This window comes from Chenopodium quinoa, unplaced genomic scaffold, assembly GCF_001683475.1.
Source record: "Chenopodium quinoa cultivar QQ74 unplaced genomic scaffold, ASM168347v1, whole genome shotgun sequence".
Classification (NCBI taxonomy): domain Eukaryota; kingdom Viridiplantae; phylum Streptophyta; class Magnoliopsida; order Caryophyllales; family Amaranthaceae; genus Chenopodium; species Chenopodium quinoa.
Window position 1 is genome coordinate 1,798,242 of NW_018745170.1, and position 12,942 is coordinate 1,811,183.

A 12,942-nucleotide genomic window follows, 5' to 3' on the forward strand; every position below is an offset into this window, starting at 1 on the left:
AAAGTTAGACATTTTTAGGTACATATTTATCATAGGTCCTTTGAAAACTTGTCACATATGTATACAAAATAGAATAATGAATATGGTGATAATTTTGCATTATAACTTAATTATATATAACACATTGAACTAATAACATTTTAAATACATAGTGACCTTATAATATAGAAACCTTTTAAATAACATAGATACCTTTTTAAATACATAGTGACCTTATCATATAGAAACCTTTTTAAATAACATAGGTACCATTTTTTTATAACATAGGCGCCAAATTTATAACTAATATATATTTCACTAAACTTCTTGAATGTCAATTAAAGATTACATATCAAAAGAACTACCAATACCACCAATTCAAAAGCTTTGTATGAACTGGAATCATATCATATTGTTCTATATTAATACTTATACAATTTTGTTAGATTATCCATTTGTTGATGCAAACTACATCATTACATTAGATTTCCTACTTCTGTGCAAAATACAAATACTTCCGAGCAAAAAACTTCATCCACATATTCGTTAGTCTGCCTATACTTTCTTTTCCTTTTTACCTTGCTTTGTTTTCTTCTTAATCCCATCAAAAACATCTTTTGCAACTTGACTCCTTATTAATCTGAATTCAGATAGCTTTTCAAGAACTTCATCTCTGACAATGTTCATATCAGATAATACCAGAGTAGCAGCAATCTGAGCTCTCAATGTCCGTCTAGTTGAAACCTAATATATTAATTTAAGCAAAAATTAGAATAAAAAAGCTAGTTAAATTCCATGGAGGAAATAGTTAATATAATAAAAATTGAAAGCCAAATAAAAAAAATGAGACGAGATAACCGTTTTCAAAACATCGCAGTCGAACACATCAGCTCCATCAAAGTAAAGCATGCTGACCATAGTATAAATGCCACTATCATTATTCTTCTGTTTTCCAGACTTCCAATTTACAGAAGGTGACTCCAAAGTATACTCAATCATGTTCTTCACTGAGTCATTACTTTGAGGAAGGCGTTGATCAAGAAAAGTACTCAGCATATCACTCTAGGCAAAATAAATTAATACTTTAGGTTCCATGAAGCATATCCTAACTAGAAAAATACAAATAAAATCCAAAATATCATATTTTTACCAGAACATCAGAGAACTTCTCAACCTCACTCATGTACTTTGTATCATAACTCATATTATCAATGAACTGAAGCTTTTCTTCCTTCAAATTCACAACAATTAGGAAAAAGTGCTCATTCAAGAGTATAAGAACAAATATCTGCAATAAATAAATAAACAACTATTAAGCTTGAAAAACTTAATATAAAAGTACTTAGTTGAAAAATGATTGTCAACATTTGCAATGTATTACCAACTCAACATTTGCAATATCAAAATCATTGCAAGGAATGAACAACCATCTTGACCAAATGTCAAATAGCTTGTCAATGTCTTGTGTGTTAATATCTGTGTTTGCAACTTCCAGTAAAAAAGCCTAAAAAAGAACAAACATTAATAAATATTAAAAAAATTAGAAGGTAGAGTTATTTTTCTTAAATGTAATTACTTGCATTACATAGTGACTGTTTTCATTGCATAGTGAAATTAATTTATGAATCATAGTGACTGTTTTCAATACATAGTGAAATTAATTTATGAATTTTTTATAATGAACAACTACCATTATAATGATGTAGTAACTAAATAGCCGAAAGATACTTACACTTTGAGAAACACCAAAATATAGTTTTTGAGGTCCATGTGCACTACTCTTCTGGTTTTCATTAAGCAACATAGCCCAACAATCAATAATAACAGAAGATATAGCAATAGCCGGTGCACCTAATGAAAGGAATTCATTCCTTGTAATCTCAAATGGTTTGCCAAAAGATACCAACACCTCACTGTACAAGGAAATAAAAAGACACATGTATATTAACATAGTCACTTATTATTAAAATTTGAAAATAAATAACAAAAAGAACAATGACATGACTTACTTGAGATCGAAACCATGATAATCACTAATGCAGTAGTCAACAAGTTCCTGGACAACTGCATCCAAAACCTTCATATCCTTATTACTTGACTTCATATATTCAGTTACATATGTAACTTTATCACCAAAGAGACTAACATCCATAGCAAGGGAGCATTTAGATTTTCCATTACTCAAAACATGCTCAAAACCTATCCTTGGAACCTCACCAACTACAACATTAATCTCTTTTGCAGGTGCACCATTATCATCAATATCATCATCATCCAAACCATTAGGCACTTTGCTTACCCAATTTACAAGAGACACAATCTCATCAACAATTTCATGAACACGAGGATTCATAAAGAATAAATCAGTTTGGGACATTGGAGGTGTCGAAGTTGAAGCATCATTAGATTTACGAGTCTGAAATAACACTTTCAACTCATTCATGTAGAAGTTAGATACCACTTCTAAATCTCTTTTCATGAGCAAAAACTTCTCATAAACTTCCTGTGAAAAAAAAATGTAGCACTTAGATTTAATAAAATAATTTGTGACAAAAAAAAAAAAAAAAAAAAAAAAAAAAAAAAAAAGAAAAAACCAAACAGACAGACAGAATTAAAGGGTAAAATACTTACATCAATAGCAATTGAACGGATTTCCTCATTAGACATTGAACTGGCAGGTAGCTCAAACTGAATAACACCCTTAACATTGCTACGGACACCTTCATAAACAACAGATTCTTTTCCAGAAGTTTGATTCACAGGAGCTTCCTTGAATTGATTACAAACAACTTGTCCATCCTCAAATTGCAACTTCTCACTCACTGGATATGTATCAAACTCAAGAATTCCACACCCAAAACCCTTGGACAACTTTTCATTTCTAATTCTATCTCTTATATCCACATCAGTCCAATGTTGAATTAAAGGTATTGTAGAATTTAACACAACATTCCTAAACCTCAATCGATGAAAATAGATAATCTCTAACATCAAAACACAACCACAAAACCATTCTATATTTCCTTCTTTGTAGCTCTTCACGGCTTCACAAAGTCTATCTAAGACATATTTTGACCAATTATAAATTCTTATCTGATTAACATCAACCAAACATTTTACAATTCTCAAATCCACAGTTCTGTTGGACGTAGGTGCTAAAAAACTTGAAAAAGCATGCATGATAAAAAGCTGTCTGAATTCTTCCCCGCCATCTACTAGTAAAGGGATCTTAGATTCCAAAAAACCCAAAGGAATCTGATCATTCTCACCCATAAGACCAAAATGAGACCTCCATTTAACCTTTAAATCATAATCAGGGTTGATGACATTAGCACAACGAGAAATTTCTTCAACTTTCTTAGATGTTTTGCAAGGAAGGCAAAAAACATCATACACATCAAATTCAGTCACAACAAAATCTTTTTTACCATCAATAGTAAACATGCAGCTACCATGATCAAAACAATCTACCAACCATGATAGCATATCAGTTGCAGTTCGTTTCACCTTCAAAGATAACAAACCTCCAAAGCCAATTTCTTTAACAGCCTTGATTTGATCATCTGAAAAAGTTTTAATCATCTCTACTAAATGAAATGGCCTGCAACGTGTTTTAAATCCTCGTTGCACCCTGTAACAAGACATACGAAAAGATAAACAAAAGAAACCAAAATAGTAGCCTCTTTTTATAGCATAGTGACCTTTTTTTTTAAACAAAACTTCAAAAAAAAGAAACAAATATTCACTTACATATGTACATCACTATCTATGATTGCAGATTCTTGCCTATGAATCACAATGTTCTTATCCTTATTTGCCTTCACTTTCTTCACTTTAAGACCTTCATTTTCATCCAGCTTTCTCTTCTTAGCTGGCAAAACAATAGCATGTGAAGAAGAAGACTCATTCCCCTTCTTTCCTTCCATCACAGTTGACAAAGGTATAGCATTCTCAATGTTAGAAGGTTTCTTTTTCTTAGTGATAGCTTTCTTTTTCAATCCTTTTTCAATACAAGCATCTTTATCTCTGTTAGTATCATCATCGATCATTTTGTTTCCACCATCAATATGCTCTTCATCTTCATGATCGAGATTGATACATGCTAAAAACACGCAAGCATATAGTTATATATACAATTATCTTCATTTTCATCTAGCAAACAATTATAATATAGCAAACTAATAACTTAAAAATAATAATCATTGTCATTGATATAGTGACCTTTTTCAGTTACATAGGGAACTAATAATATAGTAACTTTTATATTAATATAGGGACCTACATTCTATAGTATTAGGAGACTATCATAATAGAGCAACTAGTATATTAAGGTTAATAATCCAAAAATCAAACATTCATCATACCTCCTGTATCTTTCAATTTAACTCCTCCTGTTGAGCTACGAAGGCCTCTCCTTTTTTTAAAAGTAGCACCACCTCTAGTTCTCACCATAGGAATAAAATCTAATCCAAATCGAATGAAAATCCTTGTTGCACCCTGTAACAAGACATACGAAAAGATAAACAAAAGAAACCAAAGTAGTTGCCTCTTTTTATGGCATAGTGACCTTTTTTTAAAACAAAACTTCAAAAATAACATAGTCCAACACCCCTCCAAAAAGATTCAGTTTATTTTGGTTTGGTTTAGAACAAGTTCAGGTCATATTCATATTTATGTCTTTTGACAACCAATTTGTTTACGAATAAAAAAATCAATTCAGGTCAGGTCAGGGCAGTGAAAATCAGATCAAACTAAGGTATCCAAATCCTCGAATTCTGGCTACCTTGATTCAAGTTCAAAACAGGCCTAATTCAGAAATTTTGAAGCAAAATCCAGTACAGAGTCAAATTAACCATGCACATATGTCAGACTAGAAGTACACTTTTCAACAGTCAAGAAAGTCATGTAGATGTCGATTTAGCATGATCAGAAGCAATCTATCACAAATCCACCCCAGATGTCTGTAGCTCCTGGGTTAGTCGCTTAAGCAGTCTGCTCAACACCAAAAATCGGACATATAGAATCAAAGTCAGTATCTTAAACCAGGAAGCATTCTTCATACTTTATGTTCTTTCTTTCTTTCTTTCTTTCTACGGTTGATGTGGAAAGAGTCTTTGCATCAATATCACAAACACCAGAAAATTTATCTAAGTGCAAAAGGCAAATAATTCATGTAGGAACCTAATGACATTTGATGCAGCTGAAACCACTTCAAATCACAAATAAGAAAAGACAGGTTGTAAGAGAGAAACACAACAGCATCAAGGAACACCAATGCAACCAAGGCAGTTAGTCCATCTCCAAACATGTCACCATGTTGGTCAGGTCTCAATTCCAGATCATCATTAGCAAGAGATTGATGACCATTCCTGTTGCCTACACCAAACGGAACACGGGAAAATACAAATCGAGTTGGACACCAAGTGGAAGCAGGAACCAGTGTAGCTAATTTATGTCTCCAAACTCTCACTAATTCACTCACAAATCCACTAAAAACACTTCAAATTACTCAAAATTCGAATTAACTACTCCAAACTCTCACTAATTCACTCACAAATCCACTAAAAACATTTCAAATTACTCAAAATTCGAATTAACTACTCCAAACTCTCCCGAATTCACTCACAAATCCACTAAAAACACTTCAAATTACTCAAAATTCGAATTAACTACTCCAAACTCTCCCGAATTCACTCACAAATCCACTAAAAACACTTCAAATTACTCAAAATTCGAATTAACTACTCCAAACACAAACACACACACACAATTCGCATTTTAGCTATTCGCATTCCTAACAGGCATTAATTCGAAATCAAAATCCACAAAAATCAGCTAAACTCGAAATCAACAAAAACAAAATTATGCTCAACAAAAATCGTGTTACTAAGAAGATGAAGAACAACAACAAAAGCAGAATTTCGTAGCATGAAAATCAAGCAAAATAACGAAATTAACACAAATAACTTACTTGATAATAGGTTGTAGAGCTAAGAAATTGCTGAAAATCAAAGTAATTGAAGCTAGATTTGAATTAGTAGCATGAAATTGGTAGAAGAATTGGGAAAGTAGGAGATAGAAAGTAGCAGAGAGAAAGTAGGAGAGAGAAAATAGAGGAGGAAAAAGTTACGTGCAAATGAAGGAGGAGAGAGAAATTGCTATCATTTTGCTTTAATTTGGGGGAAAAATCTGAACCGTTAGATGAGGGGTGAGTAATAGATCATAATCTACGGTAGAGATTGCATGTTTTCAGTTTTCAGTTTTAATCTTGTTTTCACGTGATCCACACTCTATATATATATATATATATATATATATATGTATATATATATATATATGTATATATGTATGTATGTATATATGTATATATATATGTAAAAGCGTAAAAGGAATATCTTGCGATTATTACAAAGCATTAAAGCAAATGGAGTACTAAATAATTTTGTTTTAAGGTGAAGAGAACATAAATATGAAGGGATATTAGTGAGGAGGATTTCCCAAAACCTTTCCTAAGGAACCCTAATGAGTAAATAGAGGTGAATGCCTGAAATGCCATCAAGAAATGCATATCTACAGATTGATCTGTCATCTCAATTTTATCGAGTCTAGTAGATGAAGGAGTACACTGATTGCTTAAGCTGTCATGTAAAGCTACCTCTATGTCATACTATTATTATGTATCTGGAATGCATAATCTAGGCTCTTGGCATTGCTTAACGCGAGTCTAATGTCTGGGACAATTGACAGGTGCTTCACTGCTGATGAAATCTCAAAGTATGGCCAGTATGAAGGTGATTTTGCTAGTCACCTGAGGGCAAAATACTCCTCCGACAAGGATGTCCATGGAGGTAAACTGCTTTGTTATGCTGACTATTACATATATGTATCTGTAAGCTTAAGCCTTTTTTTTTTTTTTCCCTTTGATGCTTGCAATCTTTTGAGACTACCATATCTGAACCAGCTTTGTTAGGCATGCTCATTGCTAACTGAGAGGAGTAAAATTTATGACCTTGTGTTATTTGCTTCCAAATGCTATTAAGCAATGGGTCTTCAGATAGATCAGTCCAAATTGGATGATACTAAGTTTTTCAGACTTAGTTTCCTTTGGATCTGTCTCAGATTCCAGCTTCTTTTTCCAACGTACTTGTGATTGTTTTGCATTTAGGTTCATGTTGTTTCTTGACACTAGCTTTTTTCACACTGTTTTTAGACATTCTAGTTCAGAAACATTTTATATCACTTGTCAAGTAGATCGAAGAAGAAATATCAGGGATAGTGTCTGCTTCCCTTATGCGGTGACAACAACACTGCCTGGACATGATTCTTATAAAGGTGTTTCCATGTCATGGTGCCAGCACCATGAACTTCATGAATATCGTTTTGAAAGGGGTTTATGTGTCTTTAGAGCACAATTAAGTATCGAATTCCTTGCGCTCCCACCTTGTTTTTTTAATATATGAGTGTCATTCATTTGTATAGGTTCAAGCCAATATATTGGTTACCTGTAAAAATTATATGATACTCCCTCCGTCTCTTTTCTATGGTAACGTTGACCTACAAGGCTCTTATGCACATCTTTGACCATGTATATATTCAATATAAATTGAGTAAAAATTCTAAAAAATTGTTTATTTAAAAATTCTTTTTAAGACAAATACAACATCTCACATGCTAGGGTTTTGATCTTTATAATACTATACATTTACAGTCAAAGTTAATAAACATTGACCTAGAAAGTCAAAATGTTACCATGGAAAAGAGATGGAGGGAGTACTCTATAAAAGTCAGTGGCATTCATATGGTATATAAAAGTTGGGACAGGGCCGGGGGACTTAAATTCCAATGAAGTGGCTTGTAGAATAGGGGAACTTTTGTGTGAGATTTTTTTTCTGGTATAAACTGAGATTTAAATGTTGTTGCTCGCGTTCTTTTGAAATTTCTATAACATTGTTATTATTGACATGGGGAAGCATTGTGTTTCGATTGACATCGATTTATATGAAGTGCATACGCTTGAAATATTTAATGCTCTTATAGCTCTTTGGGTGCCTATTATTGGACCTTATGGTGAAGGTCCTGTAAGTTACTTTGCATAATAAAGTTTACATCTTCATATTGCTTTCATTCTTTGAATTTGATTTACTGAGATTACAACTGTCAAATTTCAAACCGAAACCGTTTAACTGCCCGAATCCAACCGATCCAAATGAGAACCGAACCGATTAAATACCGATTTTTTAAAACCGAAAACCGACCTGAACCGCATTTTAGTAAACCCGAAACCGAACCGATTCAGAACGTTAAACCGTTTAAGAATCGAACCAAATCTAAACCTAACTGAAAGAAAACCGAACCGAAAATGAATTGAACCATTTATAACCCGAAACCATTTAAACTGGCATAAAAACCGTTTACACCGAACCGTTAACAAACTGCAACCCGTTTGCACCGAACCGTTTATAAACCGAACTGATTATAAACCGAACCGCATATAAACCGAACCGTTTATGAACCGAATCGCTTATAAATCGAACCGTTTACAATCTGCTTACTATAAAGAAAAGATTAAAACCAAGTTAAAAGGTATCTTATATGAAATCTAATTATGCATACATGTGTTTTTTTTTTTCTTGAAACATAATTAAAATGCACACATGTTTATTAATTATTTTCCCCAACTTTTTTTATATGTAATTATAATTTTTTTTGGTACACTTTTTTTTTATGTAATTATATGGAGATTTGTGACCTTTGGAAATGCAACTTTCTCTGAAGTTGTATTACCTGATCACAAAAGCGGGCCGTTTTTGGAGAGACATCCCTCTCTTATACTTTGAACTACACGAACAATGATATTTAGCTAATCTTAAGATTACAACTCAAATTATTGATCCAGTCAAAATAATGTTACTAATGCATAACTTTATACTAATAAATATTTAACTATGTGAATATGAGATGGTTAGATGTTATGTGTATGTATAATCGATTGAAAAAAATCAATATTACCTTCTTAATCATTAATGTTTTCTTTCATTATACAAATCAAACTACTTTGTAATATTTTCATATATAAGTTTATGCAAATATATAATGATAAACTAGTCATAATTATAAGTCTTGTTGACTAATTAAGTATCGAATACCAAATTGCAAATTTCGATGTCACAACAACTCATCAAATCATGATTATGACACTATTAATTAAATGATCAAATAAGAAGCAGATAATAATCTGATAGTAAATCAACAATACATTAATGCACTAAACTCTTATAATCAACTTCGTAATAAACTAATAAGATCAGTATGGCTAAACTTGAAACATAACATGATATGTATTTATAAAATTAATGAGAATTTGTATATAATATGATGCCTAAATATGAAGTGATGAAGTCTCGGCTTGATATAAAACTTGTTAACCAGCAAAAAGTTATAAACTACTATCAAATTTCAAACCAAAACCGTTTAATTGCCCGAATCCAAACGACTCGATAAAAAACCAATTTTTGAAATCAAAAACAGACCCGAACCGTAATTTAGTAAATCTGAAATAAAACCGATCCGAATAATGTTAAATCGTAGAAGAATCGAACCCGTTAACGAACCGAATCAGTTATAAACCGAATTAAAATAAAACTGAACCAAAAAAGAACCGAACCGTTTCTAACCCGAAACCGATTGAACCGGTCCGTCTGCACCAAACCGTTTACTACCCAGACCGTTTACAATCCGAACCGAATTTAAACCGCTCAAGAATAAACCGAAACCGAATCGAATCGATAATTATTCAAATCGAACTGAAATCGACCCGTAAGACACTTGAACCGATTTCAAACCGACCCGATTTCAAACCGAACCGATTTCAAACCAAACCGAAACCAAATGTCAAACCGTTTTGACAGTACTGAGATTATAAAATTTTTAAGACAATATAGAATCTACTTGATTACATGTATTACTGTATAATTCTACATTTTACCAAGTGGAAAGAATCTAATTTTTGAATTACAAAAGGAATTAAAAGACATGCAGGGGCCACAGGACACATCTTCTGTTCTGTATTGTACAATTGCTTGATTATATTTATCTGTTCATTTTCTATGTAACGATGTTTAGATTTAGCAAGGTTCATAAATTTTAACAAAATAATCGTATATACTTACTGTGGATATATATATGTACAAGTGACATGTATGACCTTGCACTCATAGTGGGCAATGAAACCATAAAAGCAAGCAGATACAATTCTGCTTATTCTTTTTATTATATATATATGACATTCAAAGTTGAAGTTAAATATAGGGGACTTACTTGAACTCAGGATCTATGTTGGACACGAGTATGTGTTTATAGATGTTATAGAGATCAACATATCTTAACGTATGTGGATATGTTTGACAAATAAAGTGGTGAATTTGACTAATAAATTATAGGGACAAGGGATAAATTAGGGAATTGTCAACATATCTTCTACGGAACTTGTAAATAGTTCATATATCATTAAAGACAACCACAAAAGGGATAATACCGAAGGCAACATTATTTAATCCATGAATGTTACACCCCATTCACAATCCATTAGATTGTTAACTCTGATCTATGTTGTCACGAAATACAAAAGAGGAGTCGGGGATGATGGTATGAAATTGCATCAAGAAGACAATTTCGTCCTAATTGGCCTTGATTCTTATTGCAACATGTACTAATTGCAATTCAAAAAAACATATAAACAAAGATTCATTTACTCCAAACTAGATTATGTTAATTGATCGTCCAAATTATCTTATTAGTCATGATTTGCAATTACATGTCTTAATTAACATTCAATTGGTATTTAAAACAATAAACAAATTCACATAAAACATTGGAATCAACATAGCTAAGCCAAGAAATGAAATCATCCTAAAAATGATATTAACGATATTAACAATTATTAATAAAATCAAAAGTATGATACTAACAAGATTAATATAACGCCTAACATGATAATAATAATTAAACGACCCTAAGCATGATACTCAACAAAGAAATCACAACATGTAGAATAATTAATAGATTAACAAAAAAAATATCTAGACTACTTACTTTCACTGTGTAACCTTACAACAACTAGGGGTGAGCATAATAGGGTACCTTGAAATTCTTGGAATTGTAACCTGTTGCAAATATGAATCGGAACTGAAACCTATTGAGCAGGTCTTTGAAATTGAGAACCGGTTATGGTTCAGGTACTATGTCTTTTAATATGCTCAAAGAAAATTTGCCAATTGTAGTCATTAAAGTTTTTCTTTTGCAAAGTGCACCCATTAAAAAAAAAAAAATTGCAAATTAAATTGCAGCCCAAAACTACTAATAAATTGTAATTGCAACCAAATTCAATTTTTTTTATTGATTTGCGTGCCGAAAAATATTCCGTTAAGGTTTTAGGGGCCATTTTAGCACTTAAGGGTCCGAATTGGGCTCGGAATTGACAAAAAATTAACGTAAGGGCCTCGTTTTCACGACAAAAAAATAGTTGCACAAAAATCGATATATTTTTTACATGCAAAATGAGGCATTTATTTTAGATTTTTGTCAATCCCGAGCTAAATTTGGATCCTTAAGGACTAAAATGACTCCTAAAACCTTAACGGAATATATTTCGGCACGCAAATCGATGAAAAAATTGAATTGGGTTGCAATTTACAATTTATTAGTACTATTGGGCTGCAATTTGCAATTTTTTTAAATGGTTGTAATTTACAAAATACAACCTTTAAATGACTGCAATTGGCAAATTTTTCCATGCTTAATAAATTTTTGCAAAATTAAATAATTATTTTTGGACGGTCACAAATTTATAACTTCAACAACTCGCAAATACATCAAGCTAAAAGTAGTTTAGCAAATTTGTTTGGAAAAATTCATGGGAATAATCCCACCTTTGGGCCATTCGTTTTTAATAATCCCATCTTTGAGTTATTTTTTAATAATCCGACCTTTAGCCCCCATTATTTTTTATTGGTCCCAACCGGTCATTTGACTTGCTATAGCAAGTTACATGACACGTGTCACAATCTAATTGGCCTAAAATATATAAAAAAATTAAAAAATTATACTTAATTAATTAAGAAAACACTTGTTTCATAAAAAAAAAAAAATTCCCCTGAGCCCAATCCCCAACCCCACAACTCCGACCACCCAGCCCCCTACGACAGCTCCGACGCCGGCGTCGCAATCGATCCCTCCCCTGAAAACCCATTTCCCGTACCGATCCCAGCCCCCTCCCCTCGTAAACCACTTTCCCATCCCGATCCCATCCCCTTCCTCGTCCCCCATCCCTTTTCCAGCTGCGTCGGCCTTCCCTATCCCCCATTCCGACCGCTCCGTCCTCCCCCGATCTCGATTCACGCCGTTTCCTAGTCGGTTTGGTGGGTTGCGATTTTTCGAAGGGGTTGGTTTAGTAGGTTGCAATTTTTCGAAGGGGTTGGTTTGGTGGCCTGGGTTGCGATTTTTCGAAGGGGTTGGTTTGCTGGGTTGTGATTTTTCGAAGGGGTTTTGGGGTTGCGCTGGCTGGGGTGGTGGTTTCTTAGTCGGTGCGGTGGTTTCTTAGTGGCGGTGGTTTCAAGGCTGGATGGGGTGGTGGTTCCGGGGTTTGAGTTTGGGTGGTGTGTGGGGATGGTGGTGGCTGAAATGGTGGTGGTGGTTTTTTTATTTGATTTTACTTCTTTTTTTTATTATTTTTTTTTATTTTTGACAAATCAAATTGTGACACGTGTAAAATAAACTTAAAAAAAAAATTACCTCTTCAACCGGTTACTGGTCACTCGGGACCAATAAAAAAGAATGGGGGGTAAAGGTCGGATTATTAAAAAATAAATGAAAGGTGGGATTATTAAAAACGAATGACCTAAAGGTGGGATTATTCCCGTGAATTTTTCCAATTTGTTTCATGTTTTTACTCATTTTCTCTCAAAT

At 32.9% G+C, this 12,942-nt stretch overlaps 2 protein-coding genes across 3 annotated transcripts; both read right to left on the bottom strand.

The window, feature by feature from the left end:
- Positions 1-115: 115 nt before the first annotated feature.
- LOC110710228 lies at positions 116-1,561 on the bottom strand. Its single transcript, XM_021888499.1, has 5 exons — positions 1,556-1,561; positions 1,361-1,483; positions 1,130-1,267; positions 838-1,041; positions 116-723 (listed from the first exon to the last, which is right to left on the bottom strand). The coding sequence occupies exons 1-5, from the start codon at positions 1,559-1,561 to the stop codon at positions 535-537; spliced, it is 660 nt and encodes a 219-aa protein (XP_021744191.1). The 3' UTR covers positions 116-534.
- Positions 1,483-4,034, bottom strand: LOC110710318. Of its 2 annotated transcripts, XM_021888602.1 has the most exons (5): positions 3,730-4,034; positions 3,487-3,610; positions 2,611-3,279; positions 1,989-2,482; positions 1,483-1,892 (listed from the first exon to the last, which is right to left on the bottom strand). In XM_021888602.1, the coding sequence occupies exons 1-5, from the start codon at positions 4,026-4,028 to the stop codon at positions 1,637-1,639; spliced, it is 1,842 nt and encodes a 613-aa protein (XP_021744294.1). In that variant the 5' UTR covers positions 4,029-4,034; the 3' UTR covers positions 1,483-1,636. The 2 variants fall into 2 exon arrangements, with proteins under 2 accessions (XP_021744294.1, XP_021744292.1); XM_021888600.1 differs by having other exon boundaries at positions 2,611-3,610.
- Between the last annotated feature and the right edge of the window lie 8,908 nt (positions 4,035-12,942).